The 21,553-nt window shown below is 35.8% G+C and overlaps 1 protein-coding gene across 1 annotated transcript in view; it reads left to right on the forward strand.

The window, feature by feature from the left end:
• The first annotated feature begins 900 nt into the window (after window positions 1–900).
• Window positions 901–21,553, forward strand: part of beta-PheRS (phenylalanine--tRNA ligase beta subunit) — a 43,085-nt gene continuing 22,432 nt past the window's right edge. Inside the window, exons 1-6 of the mRNA XM_069836166.1 lie at window positions 901–1,059; window positions 6,006–6,061; window positions 10,985–11,139; window positions 15,536–15,608; window positions 20,412–20,678; window positions 20,826–21,005. Coding sequence (XP_069692267.1) covers window positions 1,002–1,059; window positions 6,006–6,061; window positions 10,985–11,139; window positions 15,536–15,608; window positions 20,412–20,678; window positions 20,826–21,005 — 789 coding nt within the window. The 5' untranslated portion in view covers window positions 901–1,001. The remainder of the gene's footprint in view (window positions 1,060–6,005; window positions 6,062–10,984; window positions 11,140–15,535; window positions 15,609–20,411; window positions 20,679–20,825; window positions 21,006–21,553) is intronic.

A 21,553-nucleotide genomic window follows, 5' to 3' on the forward strand; every position in this document is an offset into this window, starting at 1 on the left:
ATTACAAGAACGATCATTTGAAATATAATATGTAAATATTTCTTTTAAGTGTCCCTTGAACATAATGTAAAAGCGATTAATATAAATCAAGAATACGCATTTTTAGGATTATTCCATTTCATTGAAAAGACCGAGATCATACAGAAAATGCATGGATAAATTATCGTATAGTGTATTTTGCGAGTTCAAAAGCGGTTTGTTTGGAAAATATAAAAATAACAAACTTATACATAAGTAAATGATAATATAGGTAGTTTTTAGGATGAGGATCACATAACAGACGAAGGACTCTGAAAGGAGTTTGCGTGGCGTGAGTTCAATAGGTAGACTGATGGAAAAAAAAAATAATTAGGTATACCGTTACATAAAAAATTATAAATCATTAACATTGCACTATATTTAATCAGTAAAGAATGATGAACGGAAAAAAATTTCAGGGCAGAAGAAATCAGATGATAGACCGTACATGGATCTTATGCTGAGACGACGAGAGAGGCGGAAAAAAGGGAAGATTGTAGAAAGCTGGGTTTGCAGTGAAGGACCTGCACTTGGGCAAAAAATTATGAATGAATGAATAATCAATATTTATGATACATGAATATCAATGTATAGCGAATACATGCAATCCGTCAGTCTGCACTAGTATCAAATACTATAGTATCCCCACGTATCCCCTCTATCATTCGCAAATCATAATGACATTGCTGACAACATAGTACAATTTGGGTACAGTACATGAAGATGCCCAACTCGAACAGCGCCCTACCACAGTCTACTATACTATATAGTAGACTGTGGCCCTACCCTACCCTACTTGGCCCTATGGCCCTACTATAGCCCTACCCTGGCCCTACCTGTCATATTCAATGAGTATCGCAGATCTTGTATGCTTCAGTTTTTACTCTTCTTTGGCAATACATGGCTGAAAGCAGGACACGTGTTGAAGTATTGTCGGCATCTGCCTCGTCTCTGTTTGGAATAATTTTACGAAATAATTCACCATGCCTACAATAGGGGTGAAGAGGGATTTACTCTTCAAAGCTCTGGGGCAAGAATATAGTAAGTTAACTACACAAAAATGTGCAGAAACGTTGATCAAGAATTTAAGAGATTCCGTTTGTTATGAATTGTACGAAATGATGTAACCTATCTTCACATGTTCGCTGCTCGAAGCAGATTAAAATAATTTATTTTAAGTTACATTTGTTAGTACTGCAATGGGTACATTTAAACAGGATGTATTCTAATGGAGAGCCGGTAATTTTAAAGATACGATGGAAAACTTAGAGTTAAATTTGAGGGATTTTTTTTTTTTGTGGAGATGGAGTTAATCGTATATGCAAGGTATAATAAAATCCTAAGCTAACCACACCTAACCTGTCGCAGATTCGTAGTTACTAGATCCAACCAGATGCCCGTCTCCTAGGTCTCCGTCTAGGTGTATTATGATGCTATAGCTCTATTCATTTTATAGACTAAGCTCTATTAATAATCCAGCTTCGGTTGAAACTTGAATCCTGCTATGCAGCACACATCGGAGAAAAGAAACTTATTTAAAGCATAGAAAATAATCTCAAAATTGTAGTACACCACAGTAGAGAAAAGATGTGAACACTGCGAAAGCTATAAACCCACTCAACCCATCCCAAATACTGTACCTAATAGAATAGAATGTTTTATTTTCGCTGACAGAGTTAATACATCCGACTGATGATTTTCTGGAAGATGGGAATTAAGAGATGGAGGAATAGAGCAGAGAATAGAGAAGAATGGGCTAGAATTGTTCGGGAGGCCAAGGCCCTACATGGGCTGTAGCGCCGAGGAGTAAGTAAGTAAGATGATTTTCTCAGATGTTTTCACACGCAGTGATCACCTAGGCCTAAACCAGTGGTAGGTCTGAGATTTTCATTCCATGTCTTCACGTCTCTCGTGCCTATATAGCAAGTCTACATGTCAGAGATATTGATCATGCAAGTTCTTAAATATGTGGCCTGCTTTATTTGAAGCAACTGAAGGCAACCTGTTTAGTGGAATGAAACCTCGAAGAAATTCTGATCTCCTAGAGCAGTGGTCGTCAGCACTCGCTGAAATGTGCAATGGGTACGCAGTGCCATCCAGTGTGCACGGTCGTGCAACAGGGAGAGATAGAGAGCATACCCACTAGCAGCTACGAGAGCACTATAGTGCATTGTGTTTTCAGCGGGTAATAGAGACTAGCCCCAGCGTGCTCTGTGCTGACGACCCCTGTCCTAGAGTGTAGTTTTGCAGCAGACTGGAAACCTCACATGTGGAAAACAATTTATCGTACACTTCACGAAGGAAATAACTCCGGAGAATTTTACACTGAGGGACTCCATGTATCATAAGCAGTGAAAAATATAGTGGGACTGCATTGGTGTTAATGCAGCTTCTGTGGGTACCTCTTTGTTACTTGTTAGCTTAAGCAACAAGTTTAAGCCCCCTCACCACGACAAGGTGAGTACCCACGAGAGGGTACTAAATTAAAATCATCAGTACCAGTTGCAGAAGACACAGCTCTGTATATATTGACTACACCCCAACTATGGCTACTAGCAACAGGCATCTATAATGAACACCGATCAAATATCCCTCATTTCTCGTGAAAAACAACAACTGAATAGACTACAGTGGACTATAGTGGACTTTATGTTGTCAGCAAACAGCTGGATACATTAAGAAGATTGATTGATTCACAAAGGAAATAGAGGACTATTTCAAAATTGACAACAAATACTAAGAATCAGTGGCGAAAACCAATAATTTAAAAATATCTACTCAATTCCTGTATTCAAAAGTAAAATAGAAATAGAATTAAGATACTAGAACAAGCTTCCTGTTTAAGCTGTCTTAGTTGTATCGTCTCAGACACAGATATTGATAAACCAAACAATTTAGAAGTACATTATAAAGACATTAGGCCTATTGAAAAAGTACAGACAGAGAAAGTATTGAAATTTTACAAAGTGACAGAGGCACCACTGGTTCAAAGATTTGAAAATTCACTAATAAACAAATGTTGTAGATACAGGGGGAGTCAAACCTAAGGGACTGGCTGTCCTGCTGTTTCACAGATAACATTCTTGTTTTCTCATGGCAATACAGTCTGGCAAGTGATCTTTGTGTAGCTAGTGAATTATTTATTTAAGGAAGTGAAGAGAAAGACCTTGGCCTCCCTCACAATTCTGCATTGCTTTTTCTTCTATCTTCTGCTGCTATTTTCCATATGTTTACACCTAAAATTCTGAGCTCTTTGCCATCAGTCTTGGTCTTCTACCATATGTCTTCTCCCTGATTTATCTTAGAAAAGTATTTTAACTTCTCTGTTTTTTTCCTTGGACTGCAATGCCACATGTGATGAGGATGAGGACGATGGCAACAACGAAGACAATTCTTTATGTTCCTGCCATTATATAATTTTACCTACCTGCAGGTTCATTGCTGCCCTCACATAAGCCCATCTTTGGTCCCTATCCTGAGCAAGATTAATCCAGTCTCTACCATCATATCCCACCTCCCTCAAATCCATTTTAATAGGAATTAGGTAAGGTTTTTGTGGAATCCTGAGTTTGTATATTTCTACAATTATTCGAAGTTTTCATTCATCATTTACAGATTTTAGTCCAAATATTTTGCTTAAAACTTACCTTTCCATATTGCTAAAATATTTTCGTAATTTCTTGTTAAAATTCAAGACTATATACCATGAATTGCACAGGGCAGAATGAACTTTATATATTTTGATCTTCTTTGTTCCTGACTTATTTTGGCTTGTAAATGTACAATGAGTCCCTAAGATCGGTAGTGAACAAATGCTATCTCAGTCAGTGGGCACTTTCTTTTGTTTAATCAGTTCAGTAACCACAGCAAGAAAAAAAAGACGTTATTAAATAAATAATAGTTTTCATTCATAAGATGTTGGAAATGCCCTCCAATTAAATCTTCAGAACAGATTTATATTCACACATCGTAGATGATCGGCTGTAATGTTTCTAATTTATCTTCTAATATTATCTTACAGATCAAGTAATATTTGTGAATTATTTGTATACATTTTAGATTTAATGTATGCTCAAAGAAAATAATCACAGGGGATAAGATTTGGTGAACTGGCTGGCCAGACATTGTTACAAATAATTTTCTCCCCAAAGTCCAGTTCTTATAAAGACACAGTATGAGCATGTGCTGAGTCCTGTGGAAACCAGGCGAACTGTTACCTGTTATGTCTACATAAATCAAATTTTATTATCTGGATTTATTACACAATTGACAGAGGAAGAAAAACAGTCGTATAAAATTTAAAGTTTATATAATCCACGGACATTATTTACATCCAGGAGTAAAATATGTAAAGGAGATGCTATGCTAAATGAAAGTTCACTTGAAGAATGCATAGGCCCTGAACAGTAACAGCTTATCTGTATTGGGATGCCAGGGTCAAAATGATGCAGATCAAGTAATCCCGAGTCTTTGAAGAACAGCAACTACATATTAACAATAAATTAGTGATTTATATATAGTTTTCCCAACTCCTCTGTGCATTCGTAAGACTAAAATTGCACTAAAAACAAAACATGAACAGTAGAAAAAGAAATACATTTTTGAGAAGAGTAGCCCTGCATTTTTTACCGCTGCAGTTTATTTATTACATGTGGCATTGATGCTCTATCACCTTTACTTTTTAACTTCGCTCTAGAATATGCCATTAGGAAAGTTCAGGATAACAGAGAGGATTTGGAATTGAACGGGTTATATCAGCTCTTTGTCTCTGCAGATGATATGAATATATTAGGAGAAAATCCAAAACAATTAGGGAAAACACGGAAATTCTACTTGAAGCAAGTAAAGCGATAGATTTGGAAGTAAATCCCAAAAAGACAAAGTATATGATTATGTCTCGTGACCAGAATATTGTACGAAATGGGAATATAAAAATTGGAAATTTATCCTTCGAAGAGTTGGAAAAATTCAAATATCTTGGAGCAACAGTAACAAATATAAATGACACTCGGGAGGAAATTAAACAAAGAATAAATGTGGGAAATGCCTGTTATTATTCGGTTGAGAAGCTTTTGTCATCTAGTCTGCTGTCAAAAAATCTGAAAGTTAGAATTTATAAAACAGTTATATTACTGGTTGTTCTGTATGGTTGTGAAACTTGGACTCTCACTCTGAGAGAGGAACAGAGATTAAGGGTGTTTGAGAATAAGGTCCTTAGGAAAATATTTGGGGTTAAGTGGGATGAAGTTACAGGAGAATGGAGAAAGTTACACACCACAGAATTTCACGCATTGTACTCTTCACCCGACATAAATAGGAACATTAAATCCAGACGTTTGAGATGGGCAGGTCATGTAGCACATATGGGCGAATCCAGAATGCATATAGAGTGTTAGTTGGGAGACCAGAGGGAAAAAGACCTTTAGGGAGGCCGAGACGTAGATGGGAGGATAATATTAAAATGGATTAGAGGGAGGTGAGATATGATGGTAGGGACTGAATTAATCTTGCTCAGGATAGGAACTGATGGTGGGCTTATGTGAGGGTGGCAGCGAACCTGTGGGTTCCTTAAAAGCCATAAGTAAGTAAGTAAGTGTCATTGATGCTTCATACAGGGTAAGATAGGCCCTAATGTATAGTTCGCTCCTTTGTGTTGGATATTTCAATATAACTATGTACACCATCACAACTCTGTTTTATATAAACATGAAATTTCAGTAATTTGTCACAAGGCATCTAACATAAAACAGATTAAGTCCAGGTGGTAAAATCTCAATTGATTAAGCTTTTAGAAATATTTACTTACCATTGCAGTAATTGCACTTCTATTTCGTCACTTAGACCATTTTTTCTTTCGAGATTTCGTCACTTGAACCTCAAATGCTGGATGCATTCTAACAAATTACCAGATTGGTTAGGTTATACCTGAAGCTTTTTATTATTTGTCATACATTGTCTTACGATTTACTGAAATGCTTCTGTTGCAGCTGATGATCAGTTCAGTGAACTTTGCTTCGAGTTTGGACTGGAGCTTGATGAAGTCGTAAGTACTGTATTGGCTCTCATAACAGATTATGTGAAATTCCTGTATTAAATCTTCTCTAAAATGGAACGTCATTTTTAAGCTATGCAACAACCTAAAATTAGGCCCAGGTTGCTCATCTGAAACGACCATCACTCTTCCTGTGAAATGGATATGATAACTTTGAATAGAAAAACAAGTCAAATCAGCATACATTTTGTTAATACTTAGTACACATTTCAGAGCAGCTGCTGGAAATATTCTCTACTGATATCTAATCATAACTGGCACATTCTTTAAAAAATTGGAATTTCCATAAGGAAGTTCTGGTGCCTTATGAGAGAAATTTCTCCAAATTCAGTGGGATCTTTTTAATTTGAATGTCAGAGGAAGCTGAATTACCCAAAATTCGAAGTAACTAAAAACTGATTTTTCAATAAGAAAACCAACATTACACATGTCACATACAGCTCGACCAAGTTAAGTCTGCGAGCCGAGAGGGGAAGTTGGAGGCAGTTCTGTAGTGAAAGGAGGCGGTAACGAGAGGAGACCAGTACAGTCTCATATGACAGCAAAGTTTTCCTACTGCACTTCAGTTCATAGAGCGGTAACAATTTAAGACGCTTTGAAATAGACTGTACTTCTACTTCTGCTTGACAGTGAGATTTGGCGTTCTGATTGGCAAGCGTGGGCGTAGGAGAGAAAGTTGCATGAGGGGGGAGGCTGGGAGACAGCATAACTGTTGCCTTTATCTGAAGACAAGGACAAAAAATGCGTGTGCTCCGTAGTGTATTTTAAACGATGTGCACACGTTGAAATCTGAGTGTCAAGTGACCTATATGGCAACTGTGTTTTGCCTCTACATTCCATCCCGATATCCCCACTCGCAGACTTGACTTGGACAAGCTGTAGTACTGTATTGTACAATATACAATTAAAATCACTCATTTTCAATATTCATATTTTTTTATACTATGCCAGCTGATGATGAAGGACTTAGAGATGAAGGGAGTCTAGCAGGTACACTTCAGATAATTCGGTAAAAATAAAAATAATAATAATAATAGGTTTCATGCCATCTTTTAAAGCATCTTCCAATAGATTGTCTTCTGAAAGGGCAGTAATCTAATGCCGCTTTTGGCAATCTGCTCTCCAGCATTTTTTCTACACTGCCACCAGGTATTTACCCATTCGCAGTGTGACTAAATACATACATGCATACATACATAGCTCTTCCAGTGAGTTCTGTATTCATATAGGAAATCAGTCACGAGTTTAGCTTCCAGTTTCTTTCAAAACATCCTCATTTAGTTTTTATCCCAAATTGTGTATGAAACTCCTTTTATTATCTGTTATTCTCTGGATATCCCTCTTCGTCATTGTCGAGGCTAATATAATAATAATAATAATAATAATAATAATAATAATAATCTGTGGTGCAGCATTCCATGAAAGATTAAGCAGAGTTGAACCATCATCTAGCCAATATGGGAAAATATATGATCAGGTCCACACCTGTGGAGTAGTGGTCAGCGCGTCTGGCCGCGAAACCAGGTGGCCCGGGTTTGAATCCTGGTCGGGGCAAGTTACCTGGTTGAGGTTTTTTCTGGGGTTTTCCCTCAACCCAATACGAGCAAATGCTGGGTAACTTCGGTGCTGGACCCTGGACTCATTTCACCAGCATTATCACCTTAATTTCATTCAGACGCTAAATAACCTGAGATGTTGATACAGCATCGTAAAATAACCCAATAAAATGAAAAAATATATATATGATCAGCACAATGATCTCTCATCCCCAGCCATTATAGATGGCTTACAAAACCGGATTTCACTGTAGCTCCCCAAATTCATCATGATGCTGGGTGAACACCAGTCCCATACACTGGCCAAAATTTCATGAGAAGATTCCTTCCCTATGCGGCTATGGCATGGAACCTGTAAAAATTAGTGCTGAACAAGTCCATTTTTTATATACATGTCTGTTGCTGAAATAGAGAATAAATTAAATTAAAACACTTAATAAGGATTGCATGTACATTCTGTACAAGTTTCTTAGCAATAGGCTTTACTGTACATAACCAGTTCTTCTTTTACCTGCACATCTCTTGGAATTATTTTCTTGGCCGAATCACGAACAAAGAAATTGTTGTTGTTGTTTTCTAATGCCAGGCATTTGACAATAAAGTCATTTGACCTCTTGCACTCCAATATTTTTCAAAGATATTATCATGACCAGCCACTGAAGCACAGATTTTGAGGTGTTCCGAATCCATTTCTTGGTTTGAGTTGCACAATGGGCAGTTAGGGGACTGATATATTCCAATTCTATGCAGGTGTTTAGCCAAACAATCATGGCCTGTTGCCAATCTAAATGCAGCTACAGACGATTTTCGTGGTAAATCGGGAATTAACTGTGGATTTTGATGCAGAGAGTTCCATTTTTTCCCTTGGGATTGAGTTATCAAATTTTGTTTGTTGAAGTCTAAGTATGTAGATTTAATAAATCTTTTCACAGAGTAATACGTAGATTTAGTAACAGGTCTGTAAGTAGCAGTGCTGCCCTTCTTTGCTAAAGCATCCGCATTCCTGTTTCCCAGGATTCCACAATGGGATGGTATCCATTGGAATACAATTCTTTTATTGAGTGATATTAATTGAGAGAGCATTTTAGTTATTTCTGCTGTTTGAGATGAAGGTTTGTGTTTAGAGACAATTGATAGAATAGCTGCTTTGGAGTCTGACAATATAACTGCATTCCTAAATTTATTGATGTGGCATAGAAGGTTCCTGAGACATTCACTTATTGCAATGATTTCACCATCAAAACTTGTTGTTCCATATCCAAGAGACCTATAAAGTGAGAAGAGACAGCACGTAACACCTGCACCGGCACCTTGTTCTCTGGAGATCAAGGATCCGTCGGTGTATAAATGAAGCCAGTTTTGTGGAGGATGCCTAATATTAATTGTCTCTAAAGACAATTGTTTCAGTAACAAAGAAATTGTGTAAGAAAAGCTATTGACTGCCCATTTATGTACAATTTTAACATACGAATTTGAAGGGGAATAAGGGCTAGTTCGACTTATTCAACGTCTAATAAATGAGTCCCCACTGTATAATCTTTCATTTCTTCTAAATTGTGGGAATTGTACTTTCAGCATTCAATTTTCTCACCAGGTAAATGTCACAGGGCATGAGATCAGAAGAAGGATATCCAACTTCATCTAACATCTCTTGTGATAGCATCCAGTATCACCATTTACATTTACTGTATAAAATAGAGCCACTACTTATTCTTTTATTTATAATCCTTCATGTCATAGTTCTTTTGGGGATGACTGTATCAGGAAATTTGTAATGAAGTTTTATTCTTTTCTCAACACCTCAGTTTTCACTTAAGTTTCGCAGATAAATTCATTAAATCTAAGCATTGAGATGTTTTACATAATGAACATTTAAGTGAACTTGTTGGAACTGACTTAACTAGTTACCAGATTTCAAGCACTGTTTTTTTATTGGGTTATTTTTACGACGCACGGAAAGCTACCACATTTGTCTGTCCCAAGAAAAACTGCAAACATACATGTGCGGGGTTTGCAGAGAAAGATCAGCCCTTGGGCAGAACGCTGAATGAAAATTAAATGTATTAACATCTCAGGTTATTTAGCGTCTGAATGAAATGAAATGAGTCCGGGGTCTAGCACCGAAAGTTACCCAGCATTTGCTCATATTGGGTTGAGGGAAAATCCCGGAAAAAACTCAGCCAGGTAACTTGCCCCAACCGGGATTCGAACCCAGGCCGTCTGTTTCACAGTCAGACGTGCTAACCATTACTCCACAGGTGTGGACTCAAGCACTGTTAAAATGCACTTGAAAAAGTGCAATGTAATTTGTGTTGTCTGTAATGTTCAATGATGTATTTGTATTTAATCTATCATGGCATACAACCTAAATATTTCTCAATAAAAAATACTATTACTATCAGTTTTATTTATATTTTTTGACACCCGAAAAAATAAGTGTGGCCTTCTTTAAAGTTTGTCCTTTAGATTGCATCTTCCATAATTCAGATAGTTTAGTACACGAATAGGTTTTTTCATGTGAAATGGCGTAAAATAATTCATTCTTAAACCATAGAATTTATAACTCTATAGACAAGTAGACTTCGAAGGCCAACTTTATTTTTTGGAATTATAAAAAAATAACAATATGTTCAACACAGAAAACTGAAGACTAGGCACTTACCATTTTATTCAACTGCACAGGAAATTGTTTATTTTATACATGTATTTTGAATGATAGTTCACAAAAATAAACTCTACAGGAATGCCATTGGTAACAACTCGTTTGTTATAAGATGCATAAAACATACAAGAAAGTATGTGTCATCATTGTGACACGTATAATTTTGTATATCATAGTCTTGAAACTTCGGTGGTTGACACCCGGAAAAATAAGTGTGGCCTTCTTTAAAGTTTGTCCTTTAGATTGCATCTTCCATAATTCAGATAGTTTAGTACACGAATAGGTTTTTTCATGTGAAATGGCGTAAAATAATTCATTCTTAAACCATAGAATTTATAACTCTATTTATAGACAAGTAGACTTCGAAGGCCAACTTTATTTTTTGGAATTATAAAAAAATAACAATGTATTCGACACAGAAAACTGAAGACTAGGCACTTACCATTTTATTCAACTGCACAGGAAATTGTTTATTTTATACATGTATTTTGAATGATAGTTCACAAAAATAAACCCTACAGGAATGCCATTGGTAACAACTCGTTTGTTATAAGATGCATAAAACATACAAGAAAGTAGGTGTCATCATTGTGACACGTATAATTTTGTATATCATAGTCTTGAAACTTCGGTGGTTGAAATGTAATGTAGGGTAACTGAGACTGACTGTGTTGTTAAGGGATTGATTTCTTCCAGACCACAGAGAAGCAGATGATGACAAAGGAGCAGGGTGCTGAGCAGTCCACTGGAGCATCAGAAGACGTAATTTACCGGATAGAGATTCCAGCAAACCGTTATGACCTGCTGTGTTTAGAGGGGTTGATTATGGGCCTCCTCGTCTTCCAGGGAAAGTAAGTTCGTTTATGGAGTGTGGATTTAGATACTAGGTTCAAAAAGTTCCCGGAATTTGCTAGTATCATAGAAACAACGTACCTTAAACACTATTCTACAGCATTCCCTTCAAAATAGTTGCCTTCCGCAACAACACGCTTTTGCCAACGCGTGTAGAGTTCCTGGAAGCAGGCCTGGAAGCCATTTTGTGAAACCCGTCTTAGTGCTCTCGTCGCGTTTGCGATAACCTCTTCAGCATTGAATCTCCGTCCTTTCAGATGACTTTTCAGACGGGGAAACAGAAAGTAATCAGGTGGTGAGAGATCAGGAGAGTATGGTGGATGATCCAAAGCAGTTATGTTGTGCCTGGCAAGAAAATTCTTTACAATAATTGCGCGATGAGCAGGTGCATTGTCATGCATAAGGAACCAGTTGTTTTCTACCCACTTTTCTGGACGTTTCCTTCTCACTGCTTCCCGGAGGCGACGGAGGATTTCTACGTACAATTCTTTCGTTACAGTACGACCTTCTGGAATGAACTCATGGTGGATGAGACCCTGAGAGTCGAACATACCTTTGCCTTTGGAAGTGTCCCTAGGAAATTTTTGCTTCCGAGGAGATGTTTTCGATTTCCACTCTGATGACTGTCGTTTAGGGACTGGGTCGTACAAGTAGCACCAAGTTTCATCACCAGCAATAATTTTGTTTAAGAAATCACCATCTTCATCAGCCATACTGATCATGTCCCCAGCAAGAGTCATTCTTGTTTCTTTCTGTTCTGCCGACAACATTTTCGGAACTAACTTCTGAGACACGTAATGCATGTTGAGATGCTTGTGAAGAACATTGTGTACACTTCCGACTGATATTCCGACCTCTGCTGCTATCTCTTTTATGGTTTTACGTCGGTCGTCCCTCACAACATTACGCACACGCTGAGCGATTGCTTCATTTGTTGCAGTTGTTGGTCGGCCGCTGCGTACGTATCGCGGCCACCAGAAAAGTGTTTATGCCAGGCATATACTTGAGTTTTTTTCATTGCTGCTTCGCCATATGCTTCTTCCAACAATCTTAATGTCTCTGCAGGAGTTTTATGTAACAAAACACAGAACTTGATGTTTGTAAGTTGCTCTGTGGACATACTCACAAAATGCGACGAACAAACAAAACACTATGATAAACAATTGCCTACAACTCAAAACCAACAATCGCCATTATCAACAAACTTTAGGGAAATGACATCATGAATGTTACCAACAAAACAAATTTATAATATCCCTTGTTATATATTAATACGAAAAATGGTAGTAAAATTCCGGGAACTTTTTGAACCCAGTAGTAGATTTGAGTTTTATTTTGCAGAATACAGTGAAACCATGCTGTTTGGAGGGCCTATGTCACTAAAAATTTGTCAAAACTGCAGACAGCATTTCATCAATGACTGACAAATGGTGGACAAAGCGCAAGTTGTAAGGATCTTTTTTGGGGATTCTTCTATTTTTCCCTCATCATTCCACCAACACACTCCACAATTTCCTTTTCATTATCATATATATTCAGGATTCTACAGCTACTGCCGTATTCCTGTGCCAATCCTCCAAAGCCTTCTTTCTTGTGGGTCTTCAGTCCTCAACCCCCTCTTGTGCATGACCTCCATTACTTCGTTGTCCCAAGTTCTTTTTGGTCCACCTCTTCCTCTTCTTCCTGGAGGTTTCCACTGGTAAATTTGTTTAGGCCATCTATCTTCATCCATTCTCATCAGATGACCAAACCACTTCAAACTCTTATTTTCTATTCTATTTAACACTGTCTCTTCAGCATCCATTCTATGCCTAATTTCTTCATTTTTAATGTGGTCCAAGTGAGAGACTCTAGCACTTCGTCTCAAATAATCCATTTCTATGGCCAAAATTCTTTTTCTATAGTATGCATTCGTTACCCATATTTCACTTCCATAGTTTAATACAGATTCAAGTACCATTTTGCCAATATATTTTTTTGGTATCCTTCGGTACATTTTACTGAATTAAAAAAAAATGTATTTCCCATGCTTTTGATATCTTTTCTTCTTCTTACAGCTCCAGTTACGTATTTGTAATAATGTCTGCATAATCATTCATTAAGTTCATCTCACTAGCCATAAATAATCATTGCTTAACAGTACAATCAGCTTTGATTATCGTCATTAAATTGTTACACTAAACTGCATTGGTTATCAAAGCAATAATAAATTAATATTTAAGTTCATATTTTGAAGATAGAATACATGAGACGTTTGTATTTGATGATGATGATGATGATGATGATGATGATGATGATGATGATAGTAATAAAATTCGAATCACACACGAGAAGTGGGTAGACATTGGATGTACACATGTAATAGCAATAATGATAATAGTAATTATTAATATTATTATTATTATTATTATTATTATTATTATTATTATTATTGTTATTATTATTATTAAGGTATAGATGTAAAATATTTGTATATTAATAATAATAATAATAATAATAATAATAATAATAATAATAATAATAATAATGAAGGTAATATACATAAATACATAACATATTTGTATATATATAAAACATAGTGAGTGCAATGTTAATATCCCTTATGTATTTACAAAAAATAGATCTTGCATTGCTGTCCTTAGCTCTGACTGGCAGAGATGTATGAACTAAGTTGAGTTTAAAGCATTATAGTCATGGTAAATTTGTACAATATTAAATTATAGTACTGAAAACAAAGTTCTACGCTTTAACATTGTGCTCGAAGGCATCATGTGTTGAATTAGCATTATGAAATGAGTACTGCTTCTAGTCCTCACAAGGAAATACATTTTCTCATGAAATTTCAACCATTGTATGACTGTATGAGACCAGTGCCCACCTGGCATTGTTATGAGTTTGGGGAGCTACAGTAGGTAGTGAAATTCAGTTCTGCAAGTCAGCTCCAGTGGTTGGAGGGAGACGAAATGAGGATCATCATGCTAACCACATGTTACCCCCATACTGATTGGATAATTATTCATTTCTGCCAAGGCATATGGACTGAGGTTAGTGGTCAGCTGGTAAGCCTTGGCCCTCTATGGGCTGTCGCGCACAGAATAATAATAATAATAATAATAATAATAATAATAATAATAATAATAATAATAATGTAATATATACACACAAAGTAATTCAAAAGTTCGGATGCGACAGGCTCATGTTAGTAGATTTACTGGCATGTAAAAAAACTCAGAGACAAAATTCCAGCACACCGGCAACGCTGATGTAGCCTCTGCATTTGCGAGTGTCATTAAATAAAACTATAATTTAATTTTTCAAAAGTTCGGCAACATAGACAAACTCAGTCATTAGTGCAGATAGCGAAAAATGGAAAAGAGGGGAAAGTTGTTGGAAATACATAGCTTTCAGTCTCATGTGTTTGAATTTTCAACATAGAATAAACTATTGAGGCTGTACACTAGTACAATACACATTCTAATGCTGCCAAATTAGTGACTTTTCTGGTAGTTGTAGTGGATTTTAGATACATATCATTTAATGGAGAAAAATAATCGACATGTGGAGATTAGCAATTATTTAACTTCTCATGTCCCGCTCCCACTTAGCGAAATCGAATCAAACAAAATTTCTCTCCACAATTTATTTAAATGGAAGATAGCAGAAAGCGCATCATCAAACTGAATCGAATAGAATTCATGAGCTATAATCGCGACGCTATTATTCCCGGTGTGACTCCTCCTATTTGCTTACGTCTTAGGAAGTGAAAGCTCTATAAAGTCTATGTAGGTAGTATCGTTCGCCATTTTTGTTCTTTCGTTGCCGAGCTACCAGACGGAGGAATCTATTTACCATACCGTTAAACATTATCACGTCGTAGCTCCTATGATAATAAATCCGACACATTGTAATTGAGCAAATAATTGAGCGACAAATAACGTCCTCGTGTGCTTTCTGTGAACACCAACGAAAGAGCCAAAATGGCGGGCGATTATATTAAGTATTTATCGAACCTTAGGAAATGCATAATGTCTTTTATCAGCGAATCACAAGACGCACATGTTTAAATGTAGCCGACCTGCAACGTGATTGGCTGCCGGAAATTAGAGTGACGGGACTATAGAATATTTATTCCATTGCCCTAACAGACAGTAAGATTCATACCAGTGTACAATCTCAACAATGCATTTTATGTTGAAAGCTTAAGAATGTTAGATTCAAAACTACATATTTCCGACAACTTTGCCCTTTTTCCATTTTTTGCTCTCTGCACTAACAATGGACTTTGTCTATATTGCCGGACTTTTGAATCACTCTCTATATAGTCAGCAGACAAGAATCTGTGATCTTGGAATGCGTGTAACATTATTTATATAACTTCATTGATTGTTGTTACAGGATGTCATCGCCCTACTTCAAAGCTGTGGCTCCAGTAAAAGGCCCCATGCATAAGCTGATAATGACACCTAGCGTAAGTAATCTTTATTTTTTTCATGTGCAGCTTTCATAAGTTTAAAACAGTATCATATTCAATATATACTTTCATGGCACTATCAATGCAACTTACAAAGTTCACTACTCTTTAGAACATCCCAGGGTTCTCTGGACGGCCACTTTCGTCATAGCCACGTCGAGCTAATTTGAGGGCTCATTCAATAATTAACCTAGAAATAATGTGCCTGTTCCTATCAACATCTTTATTGTGTATCTTTATAGACTATAGTAAGCACTGTTAAGCTGTGTTTTAATGTCGTTGCTTACGTAATTATACAAGCTGCTGCATAGCATTTGAAATACAGATCTAAAGTAGTCCCCACATAATCAATTCTGCCACTCAGAGTGCTGTTCAGTTCTAGATATTTATAGCATAACACTTAAATGACATTGACATTTGGAGCGTTTAAAAAGGACTCACTGATGCTTATTAAATGCTTTGTACAATATTTTTTGGATGATAGACGTAATTTTCAAACTTTTACGTCTCAATTATATTAAATAAATGCTGTCATTCTTGATATTAAAAGATATTACATATAAACTGAGGCACTGTCTTTGCTGTACTTAAATTCATACACCAAACATTTTCGGATGGGCGAATCCAGAAATGCATATAGAGTGTTAGTTGGGAAGCCAGAGGGAAAAAGACTTTTGGGGAGGCCAAGACGTAGATGGGAGGATAATTTGAGGGAGGTGGGTTATGATGGTAGAGAATGAATTAATCTTGCTCAGGATAGGGACCGATGGCTGGTATATGTGAGGGCGGCAATGAACCTCTGGGTTCTCTAAAAGCCACAAGTAAGTATTATTATTATTATTATTATTATTATTATTATTATTATTATTATTATTATTATTATTATTATTACAAGATCTTGCAACTAATGAAGGTACTGCATTATCTTTCATATCCCTGAATTCATAATTAAGTATTTGCAAGTAGACCTAACTTTTCCCTCTTTCCCCTCCCCTCCCCCACTGTTAAGTAAAATTTGTTTCACTAGTGTTCATTGTTTACATTTGAGTCTTTATCACTACTTGAGTAGTCTACTGCAATCCTATTTGTATATATTGCAATTGCTATAAATACATGCTAGTAAATGCAGGGAAAAACTTCTTTTATACATTTCACACCTATACATTACTTGCTCTTGCATGTTTTTTTTTTTTTTTTTTCTGAAATCCCAGAAAAATTGCTATACTTTCTATGTTAATTTATTTCGGTTATATTTTTCTCGTTTATACATTTTTTTTACACTCGTGCAATCTTATTTTAAACCTCAGGAGATACGAAACATCATGTATAGATTTATACATTCTAAACCAATTTTGATCAAAATCAGATTTGCTGTGAAGATACGCGAAAATACGGTGCTCATTGTTAAGATTCTTGGAAATTCGAAGCTGCTTATGGTTACTTCCATAATATTGTTGTAGCTATGTAAATTAAGAATAAGAACCCTCTTCTGATTGTTATTCAGCATCTTTACATTCTTGCTAAATATAGAATATTGTTGTAACTCTGTAAATTAATAACTCTCTGCTGATTGTTATTCACCATCTTCACATTCTTGCTAAAGACAGAATATTGTTGTAACTCTGTAAATTAATAACTCTCTGCTGATTGTTATTCATCACCTTCATATTCTTGCTAAACACACAATACTGTTGTAACTTTGTGAGTTAAGAACTCTCTGCTGATTGTTATTCATCACCTTCACATTCTTGCTAAACACACAATACTGTTCTAACTTTGTAAGTTAAGAACTCTATGCTGATTGTTATTCATCACCTTCACATTCTTGCTAAACACACAATACTGTTGTAACTTTGTGAGTTAAGAACTCTCTGCTGATTGTTATTCATCACCTTCACATTCTTGCTAAACACACAATACTGTTGTAACTTTGTAAGTTAAGAACTCTCTGCTGATTTCTTATTCATCACCTTCACATTCTTGCTAAACACACAATACTGTTGTAACTTTGTAAGTTAAGAACTTTCTGCTGATTGTTATTCATCACCTTCATATTCTTGCTAAACACACAATACTGTTGTAACCTTGTAAGTTAAGAACTCTCTGCTGATTGTTATTCATCACCTTCACATTCTTGCTAAACACAAAATACTGTTGTAACTTTGTAAGTTAAGAACTCTCTGCTGATTGTTATTCATCACCTTCACATTCTTGCTAAACACATAATACTGTTGTAACTTTGTGAATTAAGAACTCTCTGCTGATTGTTATTCACCATCTTCACATTCTTGCTAAACACACAATACTGTTGTAACCTTGTAAGTTAAGAACTCTCTGCTGATTGTTATTCATCACCTTCACATTCTTGCTAAACACATAATACTGTTGTAACCTTGTAAGTTAAGAACTCTCTGCTGATTGTTATTCATCACCTTCACATTCTTGCTAAACACACAATACTGTTGTAACCTTGTAAGTTAAGAACTCTCTGCTGATTGTTATTCATCACCTTCACATTCTTGCTAAACACATAATACTGTTGTAACCTTGTAAGTTAAGAACTCTCTGCTGATTGTTATTCATCACCTTCACATTCTTGCTAAACACAAAATACTGTTGTAACCTTGTAAGTTAAGAACTCTCTGCTGATTGTTATTCATCACCTTCACATTCTTGCTAAACACATAATACTGTTGTAACTTTGTGAATTAAGAACTCTCTGCTGATTGTTATTCACCATCTTCACATTCTTGCTAAACACACAATACTGTTGTAACCTTGTAAGTTAAGAACTCTCTGCTGATTGTTATTCATCACCTTCACATTCTTGCTAAACACATAATACTGTTGTAACTTTGTGAATTAAGAACTCTCTGCTGATTGTTATTCACCATCTTCACATTCTTGCTAAACACACAATACTGTTGTAACCTTGTAAGTTAAGAACTCTCTGCTGATTGTTATTCATCACCTTCACATTCTTGCTAAACACATAATACTGTTGTAACTTTGTGAATTAAGAACTCTCTGCTGATTGTTATTCACCATCTTCACATTCTTGCTAAACACACAATACTGTTGTAACTTTGTAAATTAAGAACTCTCTGCTGATTGTTATTCATCACCTTCACATTCTGCTGATTGTTATTCATCACCTTCACATTCTTGCTAAACACACAATACTCTTGTAACTTTGTAAGTTAAGAACTCTCTGCTGATTGTTATTCATCACCTTCACATTCTTGCTAAACACACAATACTGTTGTAACTTTGTAAGTTAAGAACTCTCTGCTGATTTCTTATTCATCACCTTCACATTCTTGCTAAACACACAATACTGTTGTAACTTTGTAAGTTAAGAACTTTCTGCTGATTGTTATTCATCACCTTCATATTCTTGCTAAACACACAATACTGTTGTAACCTTGTAAGTTAAGAACTCTCTGCTGATTGTTATTCATCACCTTCACATTCTTGCTAAACACAAAATACTGTTGTAACTTTGTAAGTTAAGAACTCTCTGCTGATTGTTATTCATCACCTTCACATTCTTGCTAAACACATAATACTGTTGTAACTTTGTGAATTAAGAACTCTCTGCTGATTGTTATTCACCATCTTCACATTCTTGCTAAACACACAATACTGTTGTAACTTTGTAAATTAAGAACTCTCTGCTGATTGTTATTCATCACCTTCACATTCTGCTGATTGTTATTCATCACCTTCACATTCTTGCTAAACACACAATACTCTTGTAACTTTGTAAGTTAAGAACTCTCTGCTGATTGTTATTCATCACCTTCACATTCTTGCTAAACACACAATACTGTTGTAACTTTGTAAGTTAAGAACTCTCTGCTGATTGTTATTCACCACATTCACATTCTTGCTAAACACACAATACTGTTGTAACTTTGTAAGTTAAGAACTCTCTGCTGATTGTTATTCACCACATTCACATTCTTGCTAAACACACAATACTGTTGTAACTTTGTAAGTTAAGAACTCTCTGCTGATTGTTATTCATCACCTTCACATTCTTGCTAAACACACAATACTGTTGTAACTTTGTAAGTTAAGAACTCTCTGCTGATTGTTATTCACCACATTCACATTCTTGCTAAACACACAGTACTGTTGTAACTTTATAAATTAAGAACTCTCTGCTGATTGTTATTCACCACATTCACATTCTTGCTAAACACACAATACTGTTGTAACTTTGTAAATTAAGGACTCTCTGCTGATTGTTATTCACCACATTCACATTCTTGCTAAACACACAATACTGTTGTAACTTTGTAAATTAAGAACTCTCTGCTGATTGATTCTTGCTAAAAACAGAATATTGTTGTAACTTTGTAAATTAATAACTCTCTGCTGATTGTTATTCATCACCTTCATATTCTTGCTAAACACACAATACTGTTGTAACTTTGTAAATTAAGAACTCTCTGCTGATTGATTCTTGCTAAAAACAGAATATTGTTGTAACTTTGTAAATTAATAACTCTCTGCTGATTGTTATTCATCACCTTCATATTCTTGCTAAACACACAATACTGTTGTAACTTTGTAAGTTAAGAACTCTCTGCTGATTGTTATTCATCACCTTCATATTCTTCCTAAACACACAATACTGTTATAACTTTGTAAATTAAGAACTCTCTGCTGTTGCTAAATACATAATATTGTTGTAACTTTGGTACTTAATAACACTTTGCTAGTTATGATTTGCCATCTTCACGTCCTTGCTGAATACATAATAAAGTTGTGATTTTTTTACATCTCTTCCAGACACAATTAATCCGTCCACATGCAGTTGCTGCTGTTCTGAGAGATGTTGTATTTACTCAGGATAGTTACAAGAGTTTCATTGATTTACAAGACAAGCTACATCAGAATATATGCAGAAAGCGCTCCCTGGTTGCAATAGGGACTCATGATCTCGACACTATTAAGGGACCCTTCACCTATGATGCAAAGGCACCAGGAGACATCAAGTTCGAACCCCTTAACCAAGAGAAGGAGTACACAGCAGTTGAACTGATGGATCTTTATTCAGTAAGCAGTAATAGCAACTTGATAGAGACAGATTGGCAAATGTATCAAAGTTTCTTAAGTTACGATGATTTTTGTGCAAATTGTGGTTCATTCATTGAGGCATTATTTGAATTGAATACGCTGTACATGTTTTGTTGTTTTTTGCAGACTCACGCCCAACTAAAGCAGTATTTGCATATTATAAAGGATAGCCCAGTCTATCCAATTATTTATGATGCTAATGGAGTTGTCCTCTCTATGCCTCCCATAATCAACGGAAACCATTCAAGAATCACCCTTAATACAAAAAATGTGTTCATTGAGTGCACTGCAACAGATCTCACGAAGGTAATGTTGAAATATTGAACAATATCTACCATAAAAAGTCGTGAACCGGTAACGTCCATACTGCCTCAAACTGGAGACCAATTTTTTGGAGGAATTATAACATGTGGTTCAATTTTCATTGCATTTACGCATTCAATCTGGGGAGAATATTGAAAGAATCAAGTTGAAAACGAACATTCAATTAAGATGCATGCAGATTTTTTTGTCTACACGGTGCACTACGTATATATATTAATTAATAAATATTAAATATCAATGCAATACTTAGGCCTACTTGATTCACAGAATTGTGGTTGAACATTCCATAGGCACTCGTATTTGCGATAATCTTCAATGAAGCTAATTGTACTTGCCACCATTTTCAACTTGAAAGGTCCACTGTCAACAAACATAAGAATTTTCAGTTTATTCACGGCCACCTAAAACAATCACCTGCTTGCTACATGCTACTGTTAAATGAAATACACACAAGATGTCATTTCTGAATTTTTGCAGAGTTGAATTATTTGACATTGATCTTTTTTTAGGGAAATTTGTTATGTGTCCAG

This window comes from Periplaneta americana, chromosome 9 (assembly GCF_040183065.1).
Source record: "Periplaneta americana isolate PAMFEO1 chromosome 9, P.americana_PAMFEO1_priV1, whole genome shotgun sequence".
Lineage (NCBI taxonomy): Eukaryota > Metazoa > Arthropoda > Insecta > Blattodea > Blattidae > Periplaneta > Periplaneta americana.